The sequence below is a fragment of the Triturus cristatus genome, chromosome 10, assembly GCF_964204655.1.
Source record: "Triturus cristatus chromosome 10, aTriCri1.1, whole genome shotgun sequence".
Classification (NCBI taxonomy): domain Eukaryota; kingdom Metazoa; phylum Chordata; class Amphibia; order Caudata; family Salamandridae; genus Triturus; species Triturus cristatus.
In genome coordinates, this window is record NC_140593.1 from 409,001,124 (window position 1) to 409,027,873 (window position 26,750).

A 26,750-nucleotide genomic window follows, 5' to 3' on the forward strand; every position below is an offset into this window, starting at 1 on the left:
TCCCAAAGCGACGCGAGGCAGCCACGAGCTGTGAGAGGAATGTCACGCTCATGTCTGCATGCTTCATTGCTCCCAACACACCTTACCTCTTTAAAACAAAACAGAGAAAGGAAAGTTCATCAAAATTTGATGGTAAATTTAAGGGTATAAAGTATGAAAAAAGAAATACTCAACTACTTCGCTACAGATGTGGGAGCGACGGACATTTGGCCGACTGTAAAAACTGTCCTGCTATTGGAAAACTAGTTCAAAATGCAATAAGAAAGGGTAATGGCAGGGTATATATTAGGCCTGGGCAAAATTTCCGTTCGCGGAATTTGCGATAATTTGGCATTTCCGCGTTCCGCGGAGAGCGCGGAAATGTCAAAATTTCCGCATTCTGCAGCTTTGCGATAATTTGGTTCTTGCTCGCGCTGTAAAATAATACATTCTCGCGCGCGCGCGATCGCCTTACCTGAATCCCCGCGTTCGCCGACAAGTTTTCTCGATCCGGTCGCGTTCTCCATGAGATGTTGTATTGTTTTAGCCATTTGTGCTGTCTCGCGACAGTTCGCGTCCGCAGTGACGTCATGCGTCGCGCGATCACGTCTTTCTTCTCGCGATTATGCACCGCGAGACAACTGAAAACAAGATGGCCGTGCCCGCGAGCAACCGCAGGGGTAAGTTAGCGACCCGCAACCATGCAGAAAATATCGCGAACGGGCGGGAAAAAAACTTCTGCATCTTCGCGATATTTCCGCATGTTTGCGGAGATTTTTAACATTTTCGCGATAATTAGCGAAAGTCGCTTTCGCAAATTCCGCCCACCCCTAGTATATATGACTGCGTACGCCTAAATCGCTATGCAGCCTTTCTGCATCCAGGCTGCTGGACCCCATCCACTCCCGCCGCCCAGAGGTATCTGCCCGCCGCTGCGCACCCAGGCCTCACTGCTCACCTTTTCGCGGTCACAGCACCCTCCACCTCATGCAGCTCCGTTCTGGAAGGTAATAGGTCTCACATTGGGTACTGAGTCTTGATATGGCCATGACAGAGGACATACTAGTGCACCTATCATCATCGCAGGTTGTACACCCGCTCAGTGCTTGCAGTGCTATTAACTCAGTGAGAAGTGAGGCCATGTACGCCTGTGCTGGATGGGTGTGGTGTGGGTGTATACCAGCCGTGGCGGAGTGACTGTGGCATCAGTGTTGCCAGATTGGGCTAGATCACGCACAATTGGGCTATATTTTTCTGGTTGTGTGGTAAAATGTTGGTTTGTGCTAGTTGCCAGATTATAAATATATATACAACGCTCCAGCAAAGTAGTATGTTAAAGCGCTTTATTAGACAAATATGTACTTGGCATACTTCTGCAACATCAATTGCAATGCATTCAACACCTGCTTGATGCTGTCCCTGCCCCTCCTTCCCTAAAGTAGCAATATTTGGCTAGTTTGGGCTACTTTTTAGTTGGCTTTTTGCTATAGAAAGCTTAACTAAAATGGCGTAGTGCACATACGCCCGGTCTTTTATATTAGCAGGGTCACGTGTCCTGTGACACCTGTGCTGGATGAGTGTGGTGTGGGTGTATAGCAGCCGTGAGGGAGTGGCTGTGGCGGGTGTCCGTGTTGGAGTGCTACCCTTACCCGGGTTGCAAAATCCAAAGTGTCACTCTGTGAGTCAAGTCCCACAATATGGCCAACATGGAAGGTACTGGGAATTACTGACCCTATATTCACCCATAGTTCCACACAAGAAAGATGGTGGACATGAGATATCTGTGTAGATATGAATTTTTATTGCACATTCAGTGGAGCGTTGCAGCTGTAGCAATACAGGGCCATGGAAAGTTGAAGTTTCAGTTTTTGGCACATGGAGGGCAGCCAATTAGAGACAAGGTCGTTGTCGGAGTTATGCTGCGCCAACATATGTACTTATACAATCACTCCGACGATCCTCACGCACTTATACATTTAGTATACACTCTCCTTGCAGTACTCTAATGATGCAGTCTTTATGTACGTACTTGTACAATGACCGAGACAAAGTTACATAACTAAAGTTTTCCCTCGCTGTCAAAGGTAAGATGGTTGCATACGCTGTCCAGAGCACTATGCAATGTGGTAGGGCCTAGGGGCAGCATGTTGCATACATAATGAACACACGGACACAGATAGTGGAACTGGGTACGGGCACGTGTGCTCGACTCCTGTTTATTAACAGGGTCACATGTCCAGTGACGTCTGTGGTGGATGCATGTGGGGTGATTGTAAGCCAACCCTCCGTGAATGGTTGGTGGTGGCAACAAGTACAACAGTAATCATTGGATCAGACAGGGATTCAATCATAAAGGGTCAATGATTTGTGCTGCACTAAGGTACGGGTACCAGATATGAAATCATACAGAAAAGATTCTATTGTAAAGGGTTCAGGACTTGTGATACACTGAGGTAGGACAGCAGATGTGAAATTATACACAAAATATTGTATCAGAAAGGGTGCATGAGTTGTGCTGCACTGAGGTAGGGGCATCAGAAGCATTCAGCATGTGCGCAGTCAGCGATGATGTGTGGTCCGGGGGTCCGCAAAGGGAGCAATGTCTCTTGCCTATTGGACTGCGTCAACTGCTATTGCGACTCGATGTGAATTGTGAGCCCTGCTGTTCACAGTGTAGGTGGATGGAACCAAAGATGAAACATTTATGAAATATACTGTCGAAATATGTAGGTTTCAGGGACGTTATAGTTCAAATTGTGAGCTCTGCTGTCCGCAGTGTAGACTGACATGCAATGTTCTTTTGGACTTGCAAGATGAATTTGGTCATTAAAGTAAAGCTATAATTGACATAAAACAAGTTCTTGAAGCAAGGATACTAAATGGATATTGCGTAGATTTGAGGGACGTTATACTTAGTTGGGATTTTCACCAGAAACTACTATAAACTTTATTTGTTTTTGAAACTTCACATCACTATTATCTTCCATCTCTTCTTCAACACGTACACTTATCAAACTGTTATTTTCTGTACACTTCTCTTGACTACCAAAGAAACGTAACTCTATATAATCACTAACCTGTTTTATATCATTTATATTAAAACTTGATTTCGTGCCGCAGCAAGACCTAGACTTATCCAGATGATTCCTCTTGACTTTGAATATAAACTTGCAGATGTCTATCGACCTGAACATTCATAGGATTTAATTTCTCGATGTGAAAGCATCTTCAAGCTGGAGCTGTACAATTGTTTGCTAAGTGTTTCTCCTGTGAAATTTCTTCCCGCATTTCTTTCAATTCTGTCTTCTCAGACTTAGTAATATGACGTGCCATAGCGAGAAATAGCAATTCAGTTATCTACAACATATTGTATTTCCATATTTGCATTCCACATCTTCTAAATCACCGGATTGTAATCATTAATGTACTTCGATTGTTCTGTTCTTTCTATATTCTAAGTATTTTTGGGTGATTTTCGAGTGATAGTATGCCTCACTGCTGACATAAAACTGTTCACTCTTTCTTGCGATGACTTATGGTGCACTGAGTTTGTAGTACCTTTGGCGCTCAGTGTGTACGTACCCTGTGATGAAGTGTGGTCCAGGGGGGACCGCACTCGGACCAATGTCTTTTGTCTATTGAATTCTGCCTTAATAAGGTTACATGGCGATGAGTTATGGTGCACTGAGTTAGTAGTACCTTTGGCACTGAGCGTGTACATATCCTGCGATGATGCGTGGTCCGGAGGGGGCGCACTCGGAGCTATGTTTTGTCTATTGAATTCTGCTTCAATACGGCCACATAGCGATGACTTATGGTGCAGTGAGTTAGTAGTACTTTTGGCGCAAAGCGTGTACCTACCCTACGATGATGCCTGGTCCGGGGGGCCGCACTCGGACCAATGTCTTTTGTCTATTGAATTCTGCCTCAATTCTATTTTCGAGTGATAGTATGCCTCACTGCTGACATAAAACTGTTCACTCTTCCTTGCAATGACTTATGGTGTACTGAGTTAGTAGTACCTTTGGCGCTCAGCGTGTACGTACCCTGCGATGATGCGTGGTCCAGGGGGGGCCGCACTCGGACCAATGTCTTTTGTCTATTGAATTCTGCCTCAATACGGCCACGTGGTGATGACTTATCGTGAGTTAGTAGTACCTTTGGTACTGAACGTGTACGTAAGCTGCAATGATGGTTGGTCCGGGGGGCCCGTATTCGGAGCAATGTCTTTTGTCTATTGAATTCTGCCTTTATAAGGCCACGTGGCGATGAGTTATGGTGCACTGAGTTAGTAGCACCTTTGGCGCTCAGCGTGTACATATCTTGTGATGATGCGTGGCCCGGGGTGCGCACTCGGACCAATGTCTTTTTGAATTCTGCCTTAATAAGACTACGTGGTGATGACTTGTGGTGCACTGAGTTAGTGCACCTGAAGTACTCAGCGTGTGAGCACCATGCGATGATGCGTGGTCCGAGAGGGCCGCACTGGGAGCAATGTATCTAGCGTATTGCACTGCGTCAGCTGCAATCGCTACTCTATCTGAATTGTGAGGCCTGCTGTCCGCAGTGTAGATCGAAGGCAGTAGTCTGTACAGACATAAGTCTGTGGTGCTGTGCCGCTGGGTTCGCAGAGGGCCTGTGTCGAGGAGGCCCGTGGTCATGGCGGCAGCAACGTGGCAGGGTGAGGCCCGCCGCTCTGGCAGATGCGTTGGCCTTCACAGTTCACAAGTGAACCACGCCCAGAGCCCCGGCTTATTTATTTATACTTGTATGCTGGAGTGGCGTACGTTGGACGAGCCCACTGCGCTTCTGCTTCCAGGGGAGGACAACACAGCTACATGTTCGAGATCTTCCCCACTGCCTGAGGTAACATGGTTGCGTCTATTGTGCACAACACTACAAGCACCAGCAGTAAGTATATACACAGATGAAGAGGTTTATGATCTGTATAGTGAGGTCTGTCCAGCACATCATCGCTACACTTGGTATTGGGTGCATTGTTATTATTGATGGGTGAGTTGCGTCCTTCACACATACTTGGTTGCCATATCTGGCAACATTCAAATATTGTGTGGCTGAAGGACCATGCATTTTTTGGAAGGACTGCTGTCCTGTTCTGCACTGCCTCGTGGTAGTAGGGAGGGGGGTGGTCTGGGGGGGACGTCCTTAGGCTGGTGGCAGTGCGTGTTGTGGCCTTCATGGGTGTTTGAGCTGCATAATCAGTAACTCTATGACATATGTTGCGCTTCAGATGTGATTCTGGGCTACGACCCCTTTCACATTGTAGGTAGTCGTCCTGGTTTACACCAGTAAAATGCAGATGTTAGATTCTTACTGCAAACGCGGCTTATTCCCTGTTTTTGGATCACACCCCAGATTTGGCTGCTCGTTGAAAATATCGGGAACTGGTGCTTTTCTGTTAATTTTTGTACGGGGATGTCTACTCTGTATATTATTACCGTTAGTTGTTGTTCTCATATGTGACAAATTCTTTTTTGTGGAAGCTATTACTGGAAAACTGGAGATATTGGCTGTTTTCACTAGGTTAACAATAAAGTGATAATTTAAAATCACTGAAAACACTATAGGTTTAAAGAAGAAAATAATTAGAAATTAGCATTTAAAAAACCTTTGAAATTCACTGAAAAAACCATAGGTTTCAGGGATGTTATAGTTACAAATTAGCATTTAAAAAGCCTTTGAAATTCACTGAAAAAAACATAGGTTTCAGGGTCGTTATAGTGACAAATTAGCATTTAAAAACCTTTGAACTTCACTGAAAAAACATTAGGTTTCAGGGACGTTATAGTTACAAATTAGCATTTAAAAAACCTTTGAAATTCACTGAAAAAAACCATAGGTTTCAGGGACGTTATAGTTAGTTGGACATTTCACTCAAACAAAACCATAAAAATTCTGTCGTTATAGTTAGTTGAGCTAACTATAACTCGCACCCCCGCAATGCACTGCTGATGACGTCACATATTACATCATTCATGACATGGTCAGTGACATCACTGATGACATCTCAAATGACCTATGGTTTTTTCAGTGAAAAAAAATATATATATATATAGAGAGAGAGAGAGCGAGAGAGAGAGACAGAGAGAGAGAGAGAGAGACAGAGAGAGAGAAACAAATATAAAGAAAATAATATAAATGTAAAAAATAATATAATAATAAAATTAACTATTACAATGCAACAATAGGAAAACCAAAGGACACTGAAGTGCTAACATTTACTATTCCCACTCTACTCTGTGCTGCAGTACAAAGAGATTTGTTCACTTTAAACCAATAACCTATTTTAACAACTCTTTTGATTAACCAAAAATATATGTCTTAATATAAAAATATGTCAAAATTAAAAAAACAATAAAAAAATTACATACTTATTACAAATGTTAATTATTATCGATTCAAACAAATATTAATTTAATTAAGCTTCCACACTATATTCCCACAAACATAACCGCCAACAATCAAAATGCAATTGAAACTGCAAAGTATAACACAATTACCATATTAACTAATAAATAAAACAATTAAATGAATAACTATTTTTTTATTTATTTAATACATAATTTACAAAATTATCAATAAATTAAATATTTCAGTAAAAATTAATAATTAATTTGTAAATATTACTTAATTAAATTCCCATCCTATTCCTCTACAAGCTAAACCCACATTTAAAATGTAATGTGAAAACTATATTAATTACACAATTTATATAATTAAATCTCAATTAAACAATTAATAATAAATCAATAATTAATTATAAATGTATCATTCTTGATTAACTTCCCACCCTGTACGTCTACAAACCTCACAACCTGCTACCACACTATAAATTGCAATAACTAAAAATTACAAACTATATTTAAAAACAGTAACAATTATACAAACTAAATTTATAACATATACAATTAAAATATAAACTAAAAGACACAAGTATAATAAAAAAACATATTTCTTACAACTACATTTTTGTACATGATATGAACAACACATATATTTTTGACAATGATGTTACTTACCTTCAAAATTCTTTCTGTAAACAATATTTCTGCAGCACAATATTTCTGTATTATGATATTAAAAACTCGATATTTGTGCGACTATTTTTGAGTCAAATTTTTTCAAAATACCAGGACAAAATTCAGGCAACATTTTCTGACAAATTGCTGCCTATTTTCTTAACATGGGAATGGTTATTTACAAACTCCTTTCACTTTGCTAGGCAAGGGGGCCGATCCTTTTCTTTTTTGGCACCGGCATCCTGGAACAAAATGCCCTCACACCTGCGCAGTATTTCTGAACACAGCTGCTTCCGCAAAAAGTTGAAGACCTGGCTTTTTGAAAATTAGATCTTAGTCCTTTTTTGTCAGAGCCGCCTGCAAGCGCCATGAGACTCTTGTGAGTGATGTGTGGGCGATACAAATGTCCTTGGCTTGACTTGACTTTGCAGTCTAGGAAAGAAAAGTAAAGTGAATTATGGGACCATCGTGCTGGTGTACAAGAAGTGTGAAATTAAGGGTTGTAGGATGTTATTTTTTGTAACACACAAAATGTAAATAATCTGTTAATGAACAGCAATTAGGAAAGCAAAAATGAAGCACATTTTTTCTGTAATTGTCAATATGGAATTTGGAATGGAAACAATGATTTTAATTGGAACAAAACCAATCAGGACTAGTGGTGGGCTGTAAACTCCACACTTTTGGGCAGTTTTGCCACTCCATGCTTCTCTTCGAATACGGAGTTCGGCAAAAACTCTGCCAACCTGCTGACAGAGTAGAGTTTACCAGTGTGCTAGCCCCTAGTCTCAGCAATCCCTTTATGGGGCACTTAATTGTGACAACATTAGGAGTTCTTGGCCCCCAAAGACCATAAGCAGCCAAGGAGACTTCATTTCCCAGTAATGTGTGAGGGGGTCCCTTTGCAGAGTGGTTGAGAAAGGGGGTGGGGTCTCTGACGTCTTGCAGTCCCGCTGTGTAGGACTTACTTGTGGCAACAGTAGGGGTTCTTGGCTCTTAAAGACCCTCAGCAGCCAAATGCACTTCATCCCCCAACCAGTAGTATGCCAGGAGACTCCATTGTAGAGTGGATGGGAAAGGGGTTGGCGGGCCTTCAACAACATCTCAGCAATCCTGCTGTGGTGACTTACTTGTGGTAAAAATAGGGGTTCTTGGCCCCCAACGACTCTCAGCAGCCGAGGGGACTTGATCCCCCAACCAGTAGTGCTCAAGGAGGCCCCTTTGCAGAGTAGTTGAGAAAGGGGTCCGGCATCCGATGACATCTCAGCAATTCCAGTGTGGGGGACTTACTTTTCACAACAATAGGAGTTCTTGACCCCCAATGACCCACAGACGCCAAGGGAACTTCATTAGGGGTGGTAGAGCAATAATCCACCCGCTCATGGAACTCAACAGAATTTGGCAGAGGATTTCAGCAACTCCCCGGAATTCCAGTGAAAACTGCATGAGGTCCATCCAGGCCTTATCAAGACACTTTAATTGGTGATGCACAAATTATAAATGTAGAAAAGTCATCCTTTTTATTACATGTACTCCATCTCTAAAGTCTGCCTTAGGTGCCCGAAGCATAGAGTGTGTTGTTATAAAAAGCAGAGAAAATATATAACATGTTTTATATTCCCTGATAAGTAAAAACAACCAAATTGTTTTCTCCCTGTTGTAGTTCTGCTAGCCCTATAAGCTAACAAAAGAAGGCTTTATAAAACTTAATAAAGTCTATCATTCTTTGTAGTTAGGTAGCAGTACCATTCAAAGTATCAAAATAATGGCCACATTAAATCCAACAACTTGATTTAATGTAATTATTACAGGAAAGTAGTTTCTGAATCTGCTATATTGGAGTTAACAAAAGAAGCCCCATAGAAACCTCTTCTGATAGGTTAGCCTTTGACAGCCTAAGCCAAGCTGCTCCCTGAGTACGTGTGGAGAGGCCTGGGGCTGAAACAATGCAGCCATATGGTGTTAGGAAATTTGCTTCCTGAAGAAGCCTGGGAGAGGAAGGGGGTTGGGGAGATAAGTTGGACTTCAAAGGTAGGAAAACAAATCACCCTGGACCTAGTCCAGCCCTCACTTCCTTGATCCCCAGCCAGGTGGGAGTCCCCCTAACTAGATCTGGAGAGGGGCTCTAAGGGGAGTGTGTAGTCAGATGTTAGCCATATGTTTGGGTTGGGTTGTACAGACACACACACCAAAGAGAGATTTTCTCAATTTTTAGTTTTGGAGAACAGTGCATTCTGGATCAAAAATATACCACAATTCGCAGGAAGTGGTCATAGTAGAGGGAGGTAGCTTTACGCCTATTGGTTGGGATGTACCTCTCTCAGAGGTTCGGAAAAATATGGGAGTGTAGGATAAATATGCGAGAGCTGTAAGCTCCTCCGAACACTGCCTGGAACAAATGAAGGACAGCCCGGCTGGACCTTTCGACTGCAACACAGAAGGCTTGCACTCAAAAGGATTGAACTTGCTGCAGCCTCAAGGCTCCACAAAGAAAGGACTGTGCCTGACTCAAATGAAAAGGAATAGACTCCCTGATCAGTAAGAGGAACAACAGAGCAGGAAGAAGTTACGTAAAAGGCCAAAGAGAGGATCACCCCAGCTGACCAGTTGCATCTGGATTTTTCACAGACTGTGCAGGTGCATTGTGGGAAAGCCCTAACCCCCAAGAGGCAATCCAGAATCTCTGAACCCTTGGACTGAGCTGGTGGGCACGCACCTTCCCCAAAGGAACCAAGAAACTTCAGGATTTAAAAGTTTGGAAACTTTCTGCAAAATTTGCAGAAAAACTCCAGGAGGAGACCGGCTCAATTTCAAGAGTCAAGCCACCGTTGTCGGCTCGCAAATAGGCCTGACCATGCTGCTTTGTCCGACTAAAAGCTCCAGAGCCCCTTGCCATTGATGTCAAGGACAAAGACTTCCAGAGACTCACTGAGACATCTCACTGCAACAGGCTGTCGGTGAATCGTACTTTGGATCTGAGTAGCCTGAGGATCCGCTAACGAGTCCGTCGACAAGAGTAAACCTCTGAGAAAAAGACCAAGGGCTGTATTACCTCTACGGCGATCCATAGGACCACTGTAGTCATGGTGGTGGACTTTGGACTGCTAGACTGGCGGTACACCTGCTGTATTACGACTTTGGTGGTTGGACTGCCACAGGGCGGTTCCAACCGCTGGGGATCAGTGATCCCGCGGCAGTTATGCAGTGGTCAGAGGCAGCAATATGCTGACGGTGCCACTGCGGCATCGCCAAGTATATTGGAAAGGATGGTGGTGAGGCAAAAGGGGCCCTGTAAGGGCCCCCTGTTGCCTCTGGGCCTGGTTATACATGCAGGGGGGCACATGTTGTGCCCCACTGTATCTTTGCATCCCCTGTTTCTGTACGGAAAGAAATGCAAACCAATGTGCATTTGTTTCCGTGCAGGAACAGGCGGCGGCAGTCTCACAGCATTGAATGTCTAAGGCACACCTCTGTACCTTAGTACGCACCGCCATAGATCGCCGCAGCCGGACCACCCACACAGGATTAACACATAATCCAGTGGGTGGTCTGACTACCTGTTTAGCCGTCTTGTAGGGGGCGCTGGAAGACTGTTACTGTGGAAGACTGTGAAACTCATAATCAGGCCCTAAAGGTAAACTTTTGACTGGGACCTAGCATTCCCACTCCAGAGAGACTAGATAGCCGTGAGTGGTGCTTTAAGCTTTCTGGCTTCAGAATGCACAATTTTTGTGTTAATCTTTAAAATTCATATTTCTGGATCCCTACATTGGATTTTTGTAATTTTGGTGTCATTTTGAAGATACAAATATTCTCTATTTTTATAAATTGGTATTGGATTTTTATTGTGTTATGTCTTTTACTTTTTTGGTGATATTAAATGCTTTACACATACCTGTCTCCTAAATTAAGCCTGACTGCTTGTTTGCCAAGCTACCAAGGGTTGAGCAAGGATTATTATTGAGACTTTACTGGACCTATTAATGATTGTAGTATTATTACTAGCTGAAGGTGAATACCCCACCCACTAATAATCCACTTTCCTATAATAAACATTAACTGAAACCTTGTTTCCGCTTATTTTCATTTGTGTGCAATATAGTTTTATCAGTAAAACTGTATGTGCAAATTTAGTAGCCATTTCAATGGAAAATGTGCTGTCTGTAAAAGACTGTGCACTACCACATAATGCTTTGGTTACATTAAAAAATCGCCAGCTCATGTCCATTTAAGCTAGATGTGTTGCAAATGTTTTTCGTTCTGAAAATTGGGCCATTGGTCTAAAAAGTCTGGGAAGCACTGCCTTAGGCTAGAATGCACTTGCAAGACAGCGGACAGGATGTTTGCAGTGTTTGTGGTGCAATAATGCAGAATAATTAATCTGTTAAACTCTAAATAAGGCAAAGAGATTTTATAAATCCAAGTAAAACAGTTGTAAATGTAACCAATGGGAGTAATCAGTAATCTGTTGAAGCTTTAGTTTTTATTACCAGCATTTCGTTTAGATGCACCTTATGCCTTTACCACTTCCCTCTATTTTATATTTCAGAGTACTAAAGGTATTTTTGTCAAGGACTGCGCAGCGCATCCCTTACATGACAAGCTGCCGAGTGATGTGGATGCTGGCTGTTATTCTTCTCATCGTCCTCTGGTTTCTGACTGCTTGGACTTCTGCTGTCTGCCAGAACTTGGAAAGAAACATCTCACTAATTGTGCAAGGGCAGACATCAGACCACCTGCACTTTAACATGTGTCTCATAGACCGCTGGGATTACATGATGGCTGTTGGTATGTAGTTTAAAAAGAGCCATGTATTTAACTGTGGTAATATTTGAATTATATTTCTTTGGTCATTACCACTGATATGCATTACAAAATACTTGGTTAGTCAATTTGATTTAAATTTTCATAACTGTCAAGTGATAAATAAGTGGCACTTTACTGTAACTACATTACAACATTGTTTTGCAACATTGTTTTGCACACAAAAGAATATTGAATGACAGGTAGTAGCGCACTTTGTGGTGCACTTACCAGAATGAGACTTTTTCTAGTTTCCTAGGGATTTTCGAGTTGTAGTGTACTTCTCATTACCAATGGTATCACAGACGCTCAGGAACTATTGCAGTCATCGTGGGTAGACTAGGAATTCCCTTTGCACCCTTGTCCTGATACAAAGTATAGGGAGTTGAGCACTAAACCTTAATCCCCTCAGTGGTAGTGGGTTTGGAACCCAGATGCTATATGACACAATGAATGTTACTCATAAAATTCAATGTCTAATTAGAGCTATAACTTCACTTTGAAAAAAGACATTGAAAAAGGGTGTTGTTTGTCCCAATAAATGGTGAAAAACCAAAGTCGTGGTGTTTGGTGTTCTTGGAGGAATTGATTAAGAATATAATGAGTAGTGTTGATCGATTACTCCACACTGACACTGAGAGGACAATTTGCTGACCAGTTAAACAGGTGTACTTGGTGTGAACAAGACAAATTCCACCTGTTCACCAGCAGCAGGGGAACAACCTTTACAACGCAACTTTTACAACGCACTACCATTACAACGCATTTTTTACAACGCATAATCCATTACAACGCATGACATTACAACGCATGACACTACAACGCATTTTTAAAAACTACCTTTACAACGCATTCCATTACAACGCATACTACCATTACAACGCATACCATTACAACGCATAATATTACACTATACTATCCAACACTTACCCTACTGATGCACCCCCTGGAGTTAGAATAGTAATTTTTACCCCTATACTATCCAACACTTACCCTACTGATGCACCCCCTGGAGTTAGAATAGTAATTTTTACCCCTATACTATCCAACACTTACCCTACTGATGCACCCCCTGGAGTTAGAATAGTAATTTTTACCCCTATACTATCCAACACTTACCCTACTGATGCACCCCCTGGAGTTAGAATAGTAATTTTTACCCCTATACTATCCAACACTTACCCTACTGATGCACCCCCTGGAGTTAGAATAGTAATTTTTACCCCTATACTATCCAACACTTACCCTACTGATGCACCCCCTGGAGTTAGAATAGTAATTTTTACCCCTATACTATCCAACACTTACCCTACTGTTGCACCCCCTGGAGTTAGAATAGTAATTTTTACCCCTATACTATCCAACACTTACCCTACTGATGCACCCCCTGGAGTTAGAATAGTAATTTTTACCCCTATACTATCCAACACTTACCCTACTGTTGCACCCCCTGGAGTTAGAATAGTAATTTTTACCCCTACACTATCCAACACTTACCCTACTGTTGCACCCCCTGGAGTTAGAATAGTAATTTTTACCCCTATACTATCCAACACTTACCCTACTGTTGCACCCCCTGGAGTTAGAATAGTAATTTTTACCCCTATACTATCTAATACTTACCTTAAATGTAATTTAATATTATGCGTTGTAATGGTATGCGTTGTAAAGGTAGTATGCGTTGTAATGGTAATGCGTTGTAAAGGTATTTTTTAAAAATGCGTTGTAGTGTCATGCGTTGTAATGTCATGCGTTGTAATGGATTATGCGTTGTAAAAAATGCGTTGTAAGTGCATGCGTTGTAAAAGTGTGCGTTGTAACGTCATACATCCCCAGCAGCAACACAATCACAAATGCAAATCTGGTTCCATTTTTTTTGTTTTTTTGTTTGTTTTTGGAAGACCTTTATTGTTCACAGCTGTGTCATCATACAGTATACATTCACCATCCATGGTGGCTAATCGAGTAGACATTAAGCAGATGCTTCCAGATAATATGACACAGCCATTCAGCCGGTAACCCGGGGGTCCGGCGGCGTTGTACATGGTGGCATTGTTACAATCATTAGGTAATTACCTTGATAAATGACAGGTCTATGTTTTTCCTTATTCTTAGTGTCGGTAACAAAGATAACGCAGTATTCCAGCCCGCATTGTGGCCATTGCGGTCGTCACCCAGGCCCTTATTGAGAGTTGCACAAATCGTCGTGGGTAATCATGAATATGGGGGTCCCCGGGCGGCACAGTGTCAGCGTCGTGTTCGCAATGCTGGCCGGAGCGTGGCAGCAGTGTTTCGGTATAGCTCACTGAGGCATGAAAGCTAACGCTTAAGTTCGGCAAGTCCAGTCTACAGCTTCATAATTAGGGTCCATGTGCGGGCTGCGTGGCGCGCATCCGTCCCCCCATCGCTACGCCCCTGAAGCCGCTGGTTATCGGGGTTATGTCCAGTATTCAACTCAATGTACCCTTGTCAAGATCTCACTGAGAGCTCTGGATGTACCCATCCGTGGTAGGGCGCGTATGTCATCGCATCTCTGCTGCCAGAGAGCGGTGTGTGTTTAATAGGGTATCGCTTCGGGGAGTCCAGACGACGCGTCCATCATCTGTTATCCGAGATAAGATAGGAGTCCGGTCAGGGAACGTGACCAGTAAACAAACTGTTCCCTACGCTTGTGTGGCAAAAGGGGGGGTAGGGGTTAGGGTTGTAAATTCAGGTGGGGCAAGGGGGAGGGGGGGGAGATCATCATGTGCTGTAGCGGGGGGGTCAGCAGCTGTCCAGTGGGGCACAGCGGGGCTGTGCACTGTGTGTGGGAAGCAGAGGACAGGGAGGGGGGGGAGGAACCCCCAGGCAGGTTGTGAGCCCAAAGCGTCGATGCCCTCACTTATGTCCTTGGTGCGCAGGGTGCTCTGCTGCGTCGGGGGGAGAAGGGCAAGGTGGGGCGAGGTGGTTATGCCTTCTCGTCTGTGTTCCCAGCCAGGTGATGTGTGTGTAGCGTCGAATCGTGGCAGCAGCGTTCGTGTGGTGTGTGATATCCGCATGGCGATGTATCCCTGGTGTCGGTCTCATTTAGGGCGGGAGCAGAGGCTACCAGAGGCGAGTGGGGGGGGAGGGAGGAAGTTGGCTCCGCCGCAGCATTAGGGCCGTCTCTGACTGACATCAAGAGATCGGTTAGATCTATAGTCTCAGGTTATCCCTCGTTCCTGGCAGGCCATCTGGAATGCTTTAAGGAGGTCATCCCAAAGCTGGGCGATGGGGAATTTCCGGAGTCCCGCGGTTTCCTCCCGAAGGAGCACCGTACTCTCCACTTGTGCCCAGTTGGTGAAGGAGGCTTTCCAGTGTCTAGTGTGCGGGGGGGTCGTGGCCTTCCAGTGTTTAGTGAGCAAGCGCTTGGCCGTTATAAGTCCCATGTCCCAGAAGTGTGCCTGCGCTTGGTTGTTTTTTGTGCGCTTATACAATCCTAATATGCATGCCTCCCATGTGTGTGGCAGTTGCTCGTCAGTGTCGCGTGCGAGTAATGTCAATATTTCGTCCCAATATGCCCGTATATCAGGGCAGTGCCACAGCATATGTAGGAGGTCTGCTCCCGGTAGCGAGCAGCGCTGGCAAGCTGCGTCCGTTAGGGAGAAGTATCTATTTATCTTGTCGGGCGTGAGGTATGCACGGTGCAATATGTAGTATTGTATAATTTTAAAGCAGGGATTACGTGGGATGTTGGTCGGACCAGCCAGGATCAATGCCCATTCTTTATCTGTCCAATCCCTTCCCCTGTCTGCTGCCCAGTGTTCTCTCAGCAGTAGTGTGGATGGTTGCGAGTGTGCCTGTAGAGCTTGCGCTAGCCAGTGTATGATGTGCGAGCCATTGCCCATGACGTGCAAGTATTGTATGAAGCTGTGCATTGGGAGTTCTGCTGTGATGTCGCCCCAGGAAGAAGTAAGCGTGCGCAAGAGGGACGCGTGCAGTAGGAACTGCCCCGTCGGGAGAGCTGTGCAGGTTTGTGAAGGTGAGCAATTCACCATCTGCATATAGGTCACTCAGCGTGCCTACCCCTGCACGCTCCCAGCTAGCCAAGTGGGCTTCAGTAAGCGGTCCCGTCGGGCCAGGCGTGCCTAAAAGTGGTAAGATCGGGGCATATGGCATAGTTGCTCATGTGAGACGAAGGCACCGCAGGAAACACCTGCGCGCCACCGCCAGGTATATCTGGGAGGGGCATTGAGTGCGGGTGATCGGATGGAACAGCGTGTTAATTTGCGTTTGTGTCCAGGCAGCTGTGTTCGAGGCGGTATCCTCGAGGTGAGTGCCACTCAGCCATCCCGCCACCCATTGCATCTGTGCCGAGAGGTAGTATAGCTCCATGTTAGGGACTGCCAAGCCCCCCGAGTCTGTGGGCATGTTTAGTTTGGTCAGCGCCACTCGTGGTCTCCCCTTGTTCCAGATGAGGCTGCGCAGCAGCACCTCTAGATCGCGGAATAGCTTGGTGGGAACATACGTGGGCATGTTTGCAAAATAATAGAGTAGTCGAGGCAGCACAATCATCTTAGTCAGCACAATGCGGCTAGGCACAGTGAGGGGTAGGGTGTTCCAGAAGCCGATTTGCGCTCGGATGGAAGCTATCGTTCGGAAGAGGTTTCCCTCCAAGATGTCTGTTGGGTTTCTGTATATTCGTATCCCCAAGTAGCGAAAGGTGGTGGGGTACCACTGCAGCTTGTCCCCGCCCAGACGGATGTCACATTAAGGCGTGTCCGGACTAAAGGGGTAGGCCCCCGATTTGGACCAATTGACTCTCAGGCCCGACACTTCCTCAAAGATGCGGAAAATGTCAGTAAGGGAGGCGGGGATGTCAGTTATATCTCTGACGTATAGCAATAGGTCGTCCGCGTACAGTGACACCGCATGCAGGCCGTCCGCTAATGGGATTCCCCATTCCGGTCCATGTGCCCTGAGAGTCGCGGCCAGGGGTTCCATGGCCAGGGAAAACAACAATGGCGACAGTGGGCAGCCTTGTCTAGTGCCTCTGCGGACCCGGATGGCATCTGAAAGGAGCTGGCCCGTGCAGACTCGGACTGTCGGTCTGCCATAAAGCAGGCCGACCATGGCTCCGTACCCTCCCCCTAGCTGGTACTTCTCCGTAACTGCTCTCAGGTATGGCCACTCGACCGAGTCAAAGGCCTTCTCCAGGTCCAGTATCAGGCATCCCGCTCTGGGCCATTGCTGAGTAGCGTACTCCTGCACCCGAAAGAGGCGTCGGATATTGTGGGAAGTGTGGCGTGTGGGGACAAAGCCATTTTGGTCCTGGTGTACCAGGTGGGGCACATGGGGGGCCAGCCTCCGGGCTAATGCAGAGGCCAGTATCTTGTAATCCGTGTTTAGCAGCGCCAGGGGGCGGTAAGAGCCCATCCGTGTGCTATCTTTGTCAGGTTTGAGGATAGAGACCAGAGTGGCCTCGTTTAACATTGGGGGTAAAGCGGCATGTTCCGCCGCCGCGTTGTACATTCTCAGAAGTTCTGGGACGAGAATATCCGAGCCAGCCTTGTAAAGCTCAGCTGGTAGCCCGTCTGGGCCCGGGGATTTGCCATTAGATAGGTTAAAGATGGCTTCTCGGAGCTCATCCGGTGCGAGTGGGGCTCCCAGTTCATCTTGCTGCGCGATAGTCATTTGTGGCATTTGCAGGGGGGAGAGGTAGCCGGCAATATCAGGGTGGCGGACTGGTAGGCGGGAGCGATACAATGCCTCATAGTGGGCGATGAAGGCGTCATGTATGCGACGTTGTGTGTAGACTAGTTCCCCTCCGTCCGTCCGTATGGCTGCCACTGGGGCTGAACGGGCTTCTTGGGAAATCAGCCAGGCTAAAAGTTTGCCGGGCCTGTCGCTTAGGTGGTGTGTTCTCGCTGAGTGTGCAGCATAGTTGATGTTTCGGAGTCGCTCTAATAGGCGCGCATGTTCCGTGTGGGCTTCGTGTAACAGGTCCTCATCACCGTCAATAGCCCCCTCCTCCCTGGCGAGCAAGTCAGACTCCAACCTAGTTAGGTCCCTCTCCAGTTGGTGTCTCATGTGGCCCTGTGTGCTCAGACAGTGCCCTCGGAGCACTACCTTGAAGGCGTCCCATTCTGCCTGAGGGGAGGACGCCGTGCCTGCATTGTCTTCAAAGTACTGTGCAGTACGCATGAGTAGGGAAGCACAGAAAGTCGCGTCCAGTAACAGTGCTGGTTGCAGGCACCATGTGGGCACAGGGGGGTGCGGTTGTTCCCAGGTTATGGACAAAAAGTGTGGGTTGTGGTCCGAGTGCGTGCGGCCCATGTAATGTGCATCTGTTACGTGGGGTAGAAGGCTAGTGGATGCCATGAACCTGTCCAGGCGGACGTGCAAGCCATGAGCGCCTGAGTAGTAGGAATATGCCCGTGTCCCCGGGTTGCGTATTCTCCAAACATCATGCAGGTCCCACTGTGTGGCCCACTCCAGAAGTGCTTTCGTAGCTCCCCGTGTGGAGGCGTTAGCTGGGGGTGGGGAGGAGCGATCCAGCATTATATCCAGTGTGCAATTATAGTCGCCCCCCAGTATCCACGAGGTTGCATGCCAAGGTGCCATGGTCGCTGAGAGACGCGCCAGGAAGCCGCCCTGATCGACGTTGGGGGAATAAAGGGACACTAGTGCAATTTGCTGTCCATCTAGCCTACCTTGTGCAGCAGTAAATCTGCCCTCCCGGTCTATTGCAACATCTGTGACCTCCCAAGGGGTCCCAGGGCGGATCCATATCAGTGTTCCGCGAGCGTATGAGGAATAATCCGTGGCATACAGTTGCCCTCGCCATCTGCGGTGCAGTGCCCGTACCTCAGCCCTGTTTAAGTGCGTTTCTTGGAGTAGCGCTATGTTGATTTTATGCCGCTTTAAATATGAGTAAATGTGGTAGCGTCTAGCCGGTGTGTGCATTCCCCTGACGTTCCAGGTACATATTTGTACACTAGCCATAGCAGTCGTGTGTGTGAGTGTCCCCCACTCCCTCCCAAGGTGGAACGCCCAGCACAGTGTTCCCCCAAGTCCAGCGCTGCGCTGCCACCGCAAAGTCATTGTTGGTGCCGTACGTGCAGTGCCATGATCTCCAGCAGTACGTGGGGATAGGGAAGAGAGGGAAAACATATAGCCTCAACATGGCAACAAAGTCAAAAATGCCAAAAGGTCGGCTGTACAACATGTCGCCGTCCAAACGCTCGAGTGAGCTCGTAAACTATACAGTCTTAGGGGTATCTTGTGGCTTATATTCTAACAGTAAACAAAACGGTGTAGTCTTTGGAGAGCTCGGCATCCCTCCCGGGTGAGGTGTGGAGGCCGCTGCTGTCTGGCAGACGCTCAGTGTCTGCCGCTCAGTGCGACATCAGCGGCCTACCAGGGTGTCAATCAGGCGTGGGCAAGGGCCTCAGGGGGACATACCCCTTTCCGAGCGTCTCTTGTGACATCAGATCGTTGGGATAGCAACATAGGTCAGGCGTTCGTGTCTGTGTTGTGGGTGACTGAGGCACGGGTCTACAAACAGAAAATGTACTCACATTGTCTGGCTCCGTTCTCGAGTTCTTGGAGCGGAGATGGTCTGGACGCAGGTAGGCCCATGATTCACCCAATGGGGGGCGAGGTAACTAGGCAGGAGCTTAGGTAGGTCTGTACCGTGCTTCAGAGGGCGGGCCGCAGCCGGGTTTTAGTCAGCCAAAGAGATCCACTGTTTGCGGCGTGACGTCCGGGGGGTCCCCAGAGCGCTGGGTATCCGGGATAACGTAGATCGCCTCATCATCCGTCAAGGACACGGCAGGGCTAGCGCCCGGATGAAGTGATTGCGTCGGGGAATTACTGATTTCTGCTACTCTGCGTAGGGCATCTCGCTGTTCGTGTTGAATTAGGTCCACCGATGGGGAGTGAATCATCGCATCTCTGGCCAGTGGAGGCGTGGGCGACTAGCGGCGGCGTCGTCGTCTTGGTCCTCGGGTCCGCTCTGCGGTGGTAGTTCTCAGCACTCTTCTCGGCGCCTCGGGCATTCCTCCATCTAGCCAGGCCTCCGCTTCCTCAGGGCTCATAAAGAAGTGTGTCTTGTCTCGTGCTACCACTCGCAGTTTGGCAGGGAAAAGTAGCGAGTACTTGAGGTCCGCTTCGCGCAGTCGCCTTTTCACTGCCAGGACGGAATGCCTTTGTCTCTGTACTTGCACAGTATAGTCCGGGAAGAACATCACCGGGGCATTATCTATGTTGATTTCCCCTAGTTTCCTGGCTTCGCGTAGTATGGCATCGCGATCCCTGTAGTTGAGGACACGAAGGAGGAACGGTCTGGGGTTAGAGCCAGGGGGGAGCGGTCTCGTGGGCACTCGGTGGGCTCTCTCCACCACGAAGTAGGGGGAGAGCACGTCTTCTGGCAGCAGTTCTCTTAGCCAGTCCTCCACACGGCGAGCCGGATCCATCCCTTCCCATTTCTCCGGAATGCCTACTAGGCGGATGTTGTTCCGTCGCGCCCGTCCCTCCGCGTCCTCGGCTCGGTCTTCCAAAAATTCCACTCTGTTCAGGAGGTCTTGTACTTGTTTGTCTGTCTGCGTCGCCTTTGGTTCAATGACTGCCATTGTATCTTCCAGCGCCTTGGTGCGATCTTGTAGCTTCCTGTGGTCGGCTATGAGGTGGGTTAGGTCTATTGCCACGCCATCGATTCTGGTCTCCAGGGAGGTGCGTGTCTGTTGGAGGGATTCTTCCATCCTGTCCATCGCTGCTAGGACGCTGTCCAGCTTCGACGCCACTTGTTCGGCATCCATCTTGGGCGTCGTTTTTGTTTGCTTTCCCTTTGTTGACGCGCTCCCTGATCCGGTGCGTGTTCGCACCCCTCCAGACATGGGGCTGGCGGTGCGTGCGAGGTATTCCCTCCTGCCGCGGGGGGTGGAGGTCCGTCCCGCGTGGCGAATCACCCCTGCGACGTCGAGGCTGTCGTCGTGGGCCTTAGGTCGCCGGCAGGGAGAGGAGTGTCCCACACACGTATCCCAGTGCGTTTCAGGGTTCTGCAGCTGTAGGCCACCGGGTCCCATGTAGTGTGTCCTGGTCGTCGCGGCTCCAGAGGTGCCAGGCAATGAAGGGCCTGATGTCGGTTGGGCGGATGCCAGGTGTCCCCCACCAGAGTGTGTGGTCACATCCGTGTCTCTGGCCCTCTCTGTGGATTTGTTCACCCCCCGCGGTGTTTGGAGGCGCAGGTTCTGCGCTACAAAGGTCTATGGGGTCCAGCCAGTCACGTCGTCAGACCCCATGGCTCCGGCGGGTAGCAGTGATAATGGTAGCCACATCCAATGAGTGGCGTTGCCCCTGTCCGGTTGAAGTCTGTCCCCAGGTCACAGTGTTCTCCAGGAAGGAGGGGGAGGAGCCTTAGCTCATGAGAAGCCGTTTCGGAGCGGGGGGGGGGAGCCACAGTTTCCCCTCATGCGCCCCAAGATTCCAATGTCCGCAGGAGTAGTCCACTCCTTCAGGAAGCGAGTCAGCCCCAGCGGCGTCTGAGGGGCATCATCTGCAGTGTGGTAGCGGATAGGCACTGTCTTCACCCAGGCGCTGCCCTGCCGCTCTCGGGACCCCAGGCAGGTAGCTCTCATGCAGGCCAGGCGCCCAAGTCTCCTCTCACGTGGTTCCTCAGGGCCGGCTCCGGCTTGCTACCGCCTCCAATCGCATCTCTGGGGGGGGGAGGGGGGGTTCCAGATCTCTCTAAGTCCAGCCCCAGCCCTGTGGGGGACCTCGCCGTGAGGGTCGCGGGCTTCTGCGTGTTGCCGCAATTTTCTCCCCGTAGGCCGCAGTTCAGGGCCCAGTAGGCCGCCGGAAGCCGCGGACTTGCGTCGCCAGGGTCCCTAGCGGCGTCGCTGCCAAGTCAGCCTCAACCTCGCATCTGGGGTCGGTGCGGAGTCTTACAGCCGATCTTCACCGGAGGCAGCCGGAACGTGCACCGGGGCTCGGGACAGGTCCGCCAGCAGTTTTGGGCCGTGCAGGATGGTTTGTGTCGGATAATCGACCCGGGGTAGGGGAGCTCAGTCGGGAGCTCTACCCGGGCACGTCCGTCCGCATTGCGTGTTAAGCCACGCCCCCCCATGCAAATCTGGTTCCATGAATGTAACTTGGATGGCTTTGCCTACCGGCTGACACCCAAAGCAAAATAAGTTATTGCCATCCTCAATACCAACCTCTGCTTCAAAGAACACATCGCCAAGAAATAATGACTACATATTGCCAATTCTCTGCCCTGAAGAAAGTCAATCTTTTCTCCTACAACCTGACTTCAGAACAACAATCCAAGCCCTGATGATCTGAAAATGATTTCAGCATCATCTTTAAGGCCAGCTGTCAGGATACATAGTTCACCGAAATATGGCACCTCCGCATACCTACCCAAGAAATTAACCACCTTCGTCAGACAGTGCCACACTACATTTCAGGATATTGCCTGACTGAAAACCAAAATCTACAAAAAAAAGAAAAACAGAAGGCAGGCTTCCTCTCTGCACACTTTCAGATCCTGGAATATCATCTTCATCAAAATCATAACTACATAATTTAGAAAGTAGCTGAAGGCATACCTCTTCAGGCAGCACAGCATCTCCACACAGTTGGCATCCCCAATGTCAAATATTTTGCCTCTTTGTAAAAGATACCAAATTGTATGCCTTATACAGTGTTTGTTGCTGACGAGCTAAGTTTGTACTCTGCAAATAACATTGTATACACACATACACATATTGGTTGGAAAGCAGGACAGTTAAAATTAAGAATAAAAAGAATTAGATCATAACACCTTCTGAGGCCGAGCTATCAACCCGAACATTAAGACAGCACTGATGTGCAAAGGTGCCGCAAATAAAATAACATGGGCTATTATAGGATGTTACCCTAATGGGAAAGTTCTGGGGTCCATGACTGACTTTGTAGACTTTCTGTTTTACCTGTGATTACAACTTCCAGTCAGTGGGGGAGATGTATGTCAAACAGAATACAGCAATCCATCAAGTTGAATAATACTTCTGTGCTCTATGATAGATCAGTGTGCTAGGTCAGTGGGTATGAAAACATGTGGCTAAGAATCTAGTTAAATATTACTCTACTCCAAGTTACCCAAATATCCCAACACCAAAATGATTAAAGTCTCCTTATTGTTTAAAGGTGATGATCGACGACCACTTCCATCAAGAGGTGTTTGAAGGTCGAAGATTGCGCCATTTAAATAGCTGCTTCGCATTGATAGTCAGGCCAGTGATTTTCTTCAGGGCTATAGAGAGGCAGTGCTGTCTGAAGAGACACAGCTTAACTGTTCACCAGGGGGACATATCGAGGGTAAACTGAGTGTCTCTATGTAGGTGCACTCAGTTAAAGTCTATAACTTCCTGCAGTTTTATGATAACAAACGATCCCCACTCCTTTTTTCGATCATTTTTGTTCCCCCCAAAAATCAGAGTGATGGCAGAGACTGCAATTTTGTGAGGATGAACATGGAACTCTGCTGCATTGGCATATACTAATAAAGTGCTACCTTCCTTTCAGTCCGGGACACTGTTACTCTATTGCAGGGATTCCCAGACTGTTCATAACCACAACCCACTTTTTAGAGTGGTATACCTTTACGACCCACCTACCTTTAATGGACAGTAGGAGGGGCCATTTTTGAATGTAACTAAAGCATCATTGGGTAGTGCATTGTCGTTCTCAGACAGCACATTTTCCATTGAAATGATCTCTAACTTTGACCAGACATACTATTTTACTGATAAAACTATATAGCACTCAAATGATAATGTGTGGAAATCGGGTTACTAAGAATATTTTTCGTTTCTTTATCACCATGTGAAATGTCTTGATTTGTTTTGATCCTATTAATATTTATGTTTCCAACATACTTCAGACTTGTAAAAACAATCTGCTTCAGTTTTGCTTTTCCTACTGTTGAATGCATAAAGTTGATTTACAGGAATTTACATTTTGGTGTGTTTCCTGCACTCCAGCAAGATAGTCACATAATTTACTTTAAAAAATAAACACCAATCCTATGTTAAAAGAATAAGCAGTAATTTGTAAGAAGACTTAGCCTGCATTTGACCTCTGGCTTTGAAGCACCGGCAAATGTGAAAAGATAAACATCGTTTAAAGGCATCTTTCTTTATTGCTCAGACTTTCCCCGCCCAAATCAGCAAGTAACTGGACCCACAGTTTGGAAAACACTGCAAATGAATACTGAGTGTAAGGGCAACCCTATGTGCCTTTCTCCACTCCCAGACCTGTCCAAATGTATGTCACAATATTGACTACACATATAATCTGTTACAAGCATATTGTTTTCAAAGAGATCAACAGTGAAAAATATTGTGGTCACAGCTATATATTGGCAAGAACAGATGTACTATTCTTAAATCCACATATACATACTTTCATTTATTTAAATCCTCAGAGAACATATATGTGGAGTTAAGTATAGTAAAGATTTACTTACTTATATGTTCCTACTTTGTCAATATTCTGGTTTCACTACTTTTCAAGCAAAATATTTAAAACTACACATTCTTGTTGTCCACTACTTGTCCATGTGCAGTTGCATGTTCTTTGGTCACCCTCAAAATGAGTGTATATTAAAAATAAAAACGATTTATTGCTGTGTGGATCTACCATAGATGGATGTTTAAAGCCAGAACTCTCATTCATTGTTTCAATATAAACAGTGTAAATCAGAGAGCTGTAAAATTACTTTCACAGACATAGCATCACCCCTATTTGCTGTGAGAAGTACTCCCACTCAATTTATATGGAATATCATAACTAGTGGAGCGCTGCTTTAGTCTCCTGATATGTGTATGTTTTTGCAGCAATTTTAGTAACATTTTAGCATCTCATGAGCAGAATATATAATTGTAGGTGAGATACAGCTGCGGTTACACTTGAGAATGAGTTCAATATTATGAAATAGTGGTGTGAGGCTTCTATTTTCTAAATATTCAGATTAATCCATGGCTACGTAAAAGCTATCACGTGAAAAAACATAGATGTCTAAAAGCCCTCTACCGCCTTAGTCTGAAAATGTATTATCACAGTCAAGCCTGTAAAAGCCATTGGGAGAAAGAAATTTCCAACATAAATCAAATTGGCCCAAGAGAAACTCTAAGATAAAGTTAATAAAAATGCACTTACCTAAAAATCAGTCTAACAAAAGTATTGGTCAGAGTGTCATGTATTGAAACATTAGTACTTGCTCTAGAAGATGACTGGACGTGTTTTTGCTTTGCGTGCCAGTATGTTTTGACTAAATGTTAATTTGTGTTCCTGTGATATATTTTGTCATCCAAAGAGCCACATGTATCAAGAGTTTTTGCATTCGCAAATTGGTGGAATCTCAGAATTGGCACGTTTGCGAATGCAAAAAATGCTCTTGACACGTATCAATCCCTATTTTGCGATTTGGTAACCTGTTACCGAATAGCAAAATGGGCTTCTGCTTCGGTATTTGGAAGGGGTGTAAATAGGGCATCCCTACCGAATCCTAATGGTATGTATGAATGTTTTGTGACCATGAATGCGGTCGCAAAACATTCACATTTTACCACTTACTTCAAGTAGGTAATAACCCATTCACAAATGGGAAGGGGTCCCTTGGGAATGGCAGCAAAAACGTTTTTTCAGAGCAGGCAGTGGTCCCATGGACCACAACCTGCTCTTAAAAACGGAAAATAAAACTTTTCATTGTTCTTCTTTAAATGCAACCCATTTTCCGTTAGAGAAAGCGGATGGCATTTAAAAAAAATAGTGACCTACCTCATTAATATTCATGAGTTAGGTCATTTGCGACCCCTTAGGAATCTCAGAACGTGTTCAACACACTTTCATACATGCCATTTTGTGATTTCCTAATTACGAATCACTTGGATTCGCAATTAGAGAATCGCACAACGATTACCTAATACATCTGGCCCAAAGTTGTTAGTGTGGAATAGTGGGAGTCAATATCAGCCTTTGATTGAACATTAGATGTTAGAAACTGGGTGTCCTTAGCTGTCGTCAGTGGGCTCCAGCCAAAGTACTACTTAACAATGCACACCTATGCACGCTTTACAAGTCTGTGGTACTGTACATTGGTTGATTGATACAAATGCATTGTGCTAGATATTTTTATAGATTTCTTTGAAACTTAATGTGCTAAAACCCCCGAAAAGGTTATAAATATGTTGTTTGCTATGTTGCACCATATTCTTCTACAGGTGCCAAACAAAATATTGTAACTTGCTATATTTAACAAGGCGCTACATGTACCTCTCTGACACTAACATTCTGCATTTCATCTTAATGTAGATTTAGTAATAAGATAGTTCTGATTTACAAATCAGGTGGTTACTTGGAGGGGATGGCTGCCAGCTGCCAAGGGCACAGGTCATAACCTTTGCCAGCCTAGTGAATTACTGCCTGCCATATTTAGAGAACTCCAGCTGCCTGATGGAGGTCTCTGTACCTTCAGAGTGGCCACCACTATGGCAACTCCTCTGAAGGTACATTTGATGATCAACCACCATGTTTCACGCACCTGCTCAGCAAACATTTGTATTTTTCGAAAACAAACTGGTAGTCTCTATTTAAAGAACAAAAAACTAAAGACCTGCCATGCTGGGTTTTGTCCCAAGTTGTGAGGTCTTTTTAATTTTTTTCAGTTCGGCAATGCCAAGCTTTTCTATTAAGTTGTCACAGCTTTAATTGTCTATGGTACATACTACCGATCTATGGGGGAAAATGTAACAAAACAATAATATTTCAAGTAAATCTGACTGGGAAAAGTGACATCTCTGGATGGAATGCAAAACCATGACTCTAGCTGTTTGTGCTGATGTGATGTGATATTATATAGTTATGTGCAAAGTGCAACCTACAATGGAGTGTCTCGGCATTATTGCATTATTCTATTAACTGAGC

At 46.0% G+C, this 26,750-nt stretch overlaps 1 protein-coding gene across 1 annotated transcript in view; it reads left to right on the top strand.

Moving 5' to 3' along the window:
• Positions 1-26,750, top strand: part of GPR158 (G protein-coupled receptor 158) — a 1,311,614-nt gene that overhangs the window by 1,104,708 nt on the left and 180,156 nt on the right. The window contains exon 7 of the mRNA XM_085631696.1: positions 11,569-11,807. Coding sequence (XP_085487822.1) covers positions 11,569-11,807 — 239 coding nt within the window. The remainder of the gene's footprint in view (positions 1-11,568; positions 11,808-26,750) is intronic.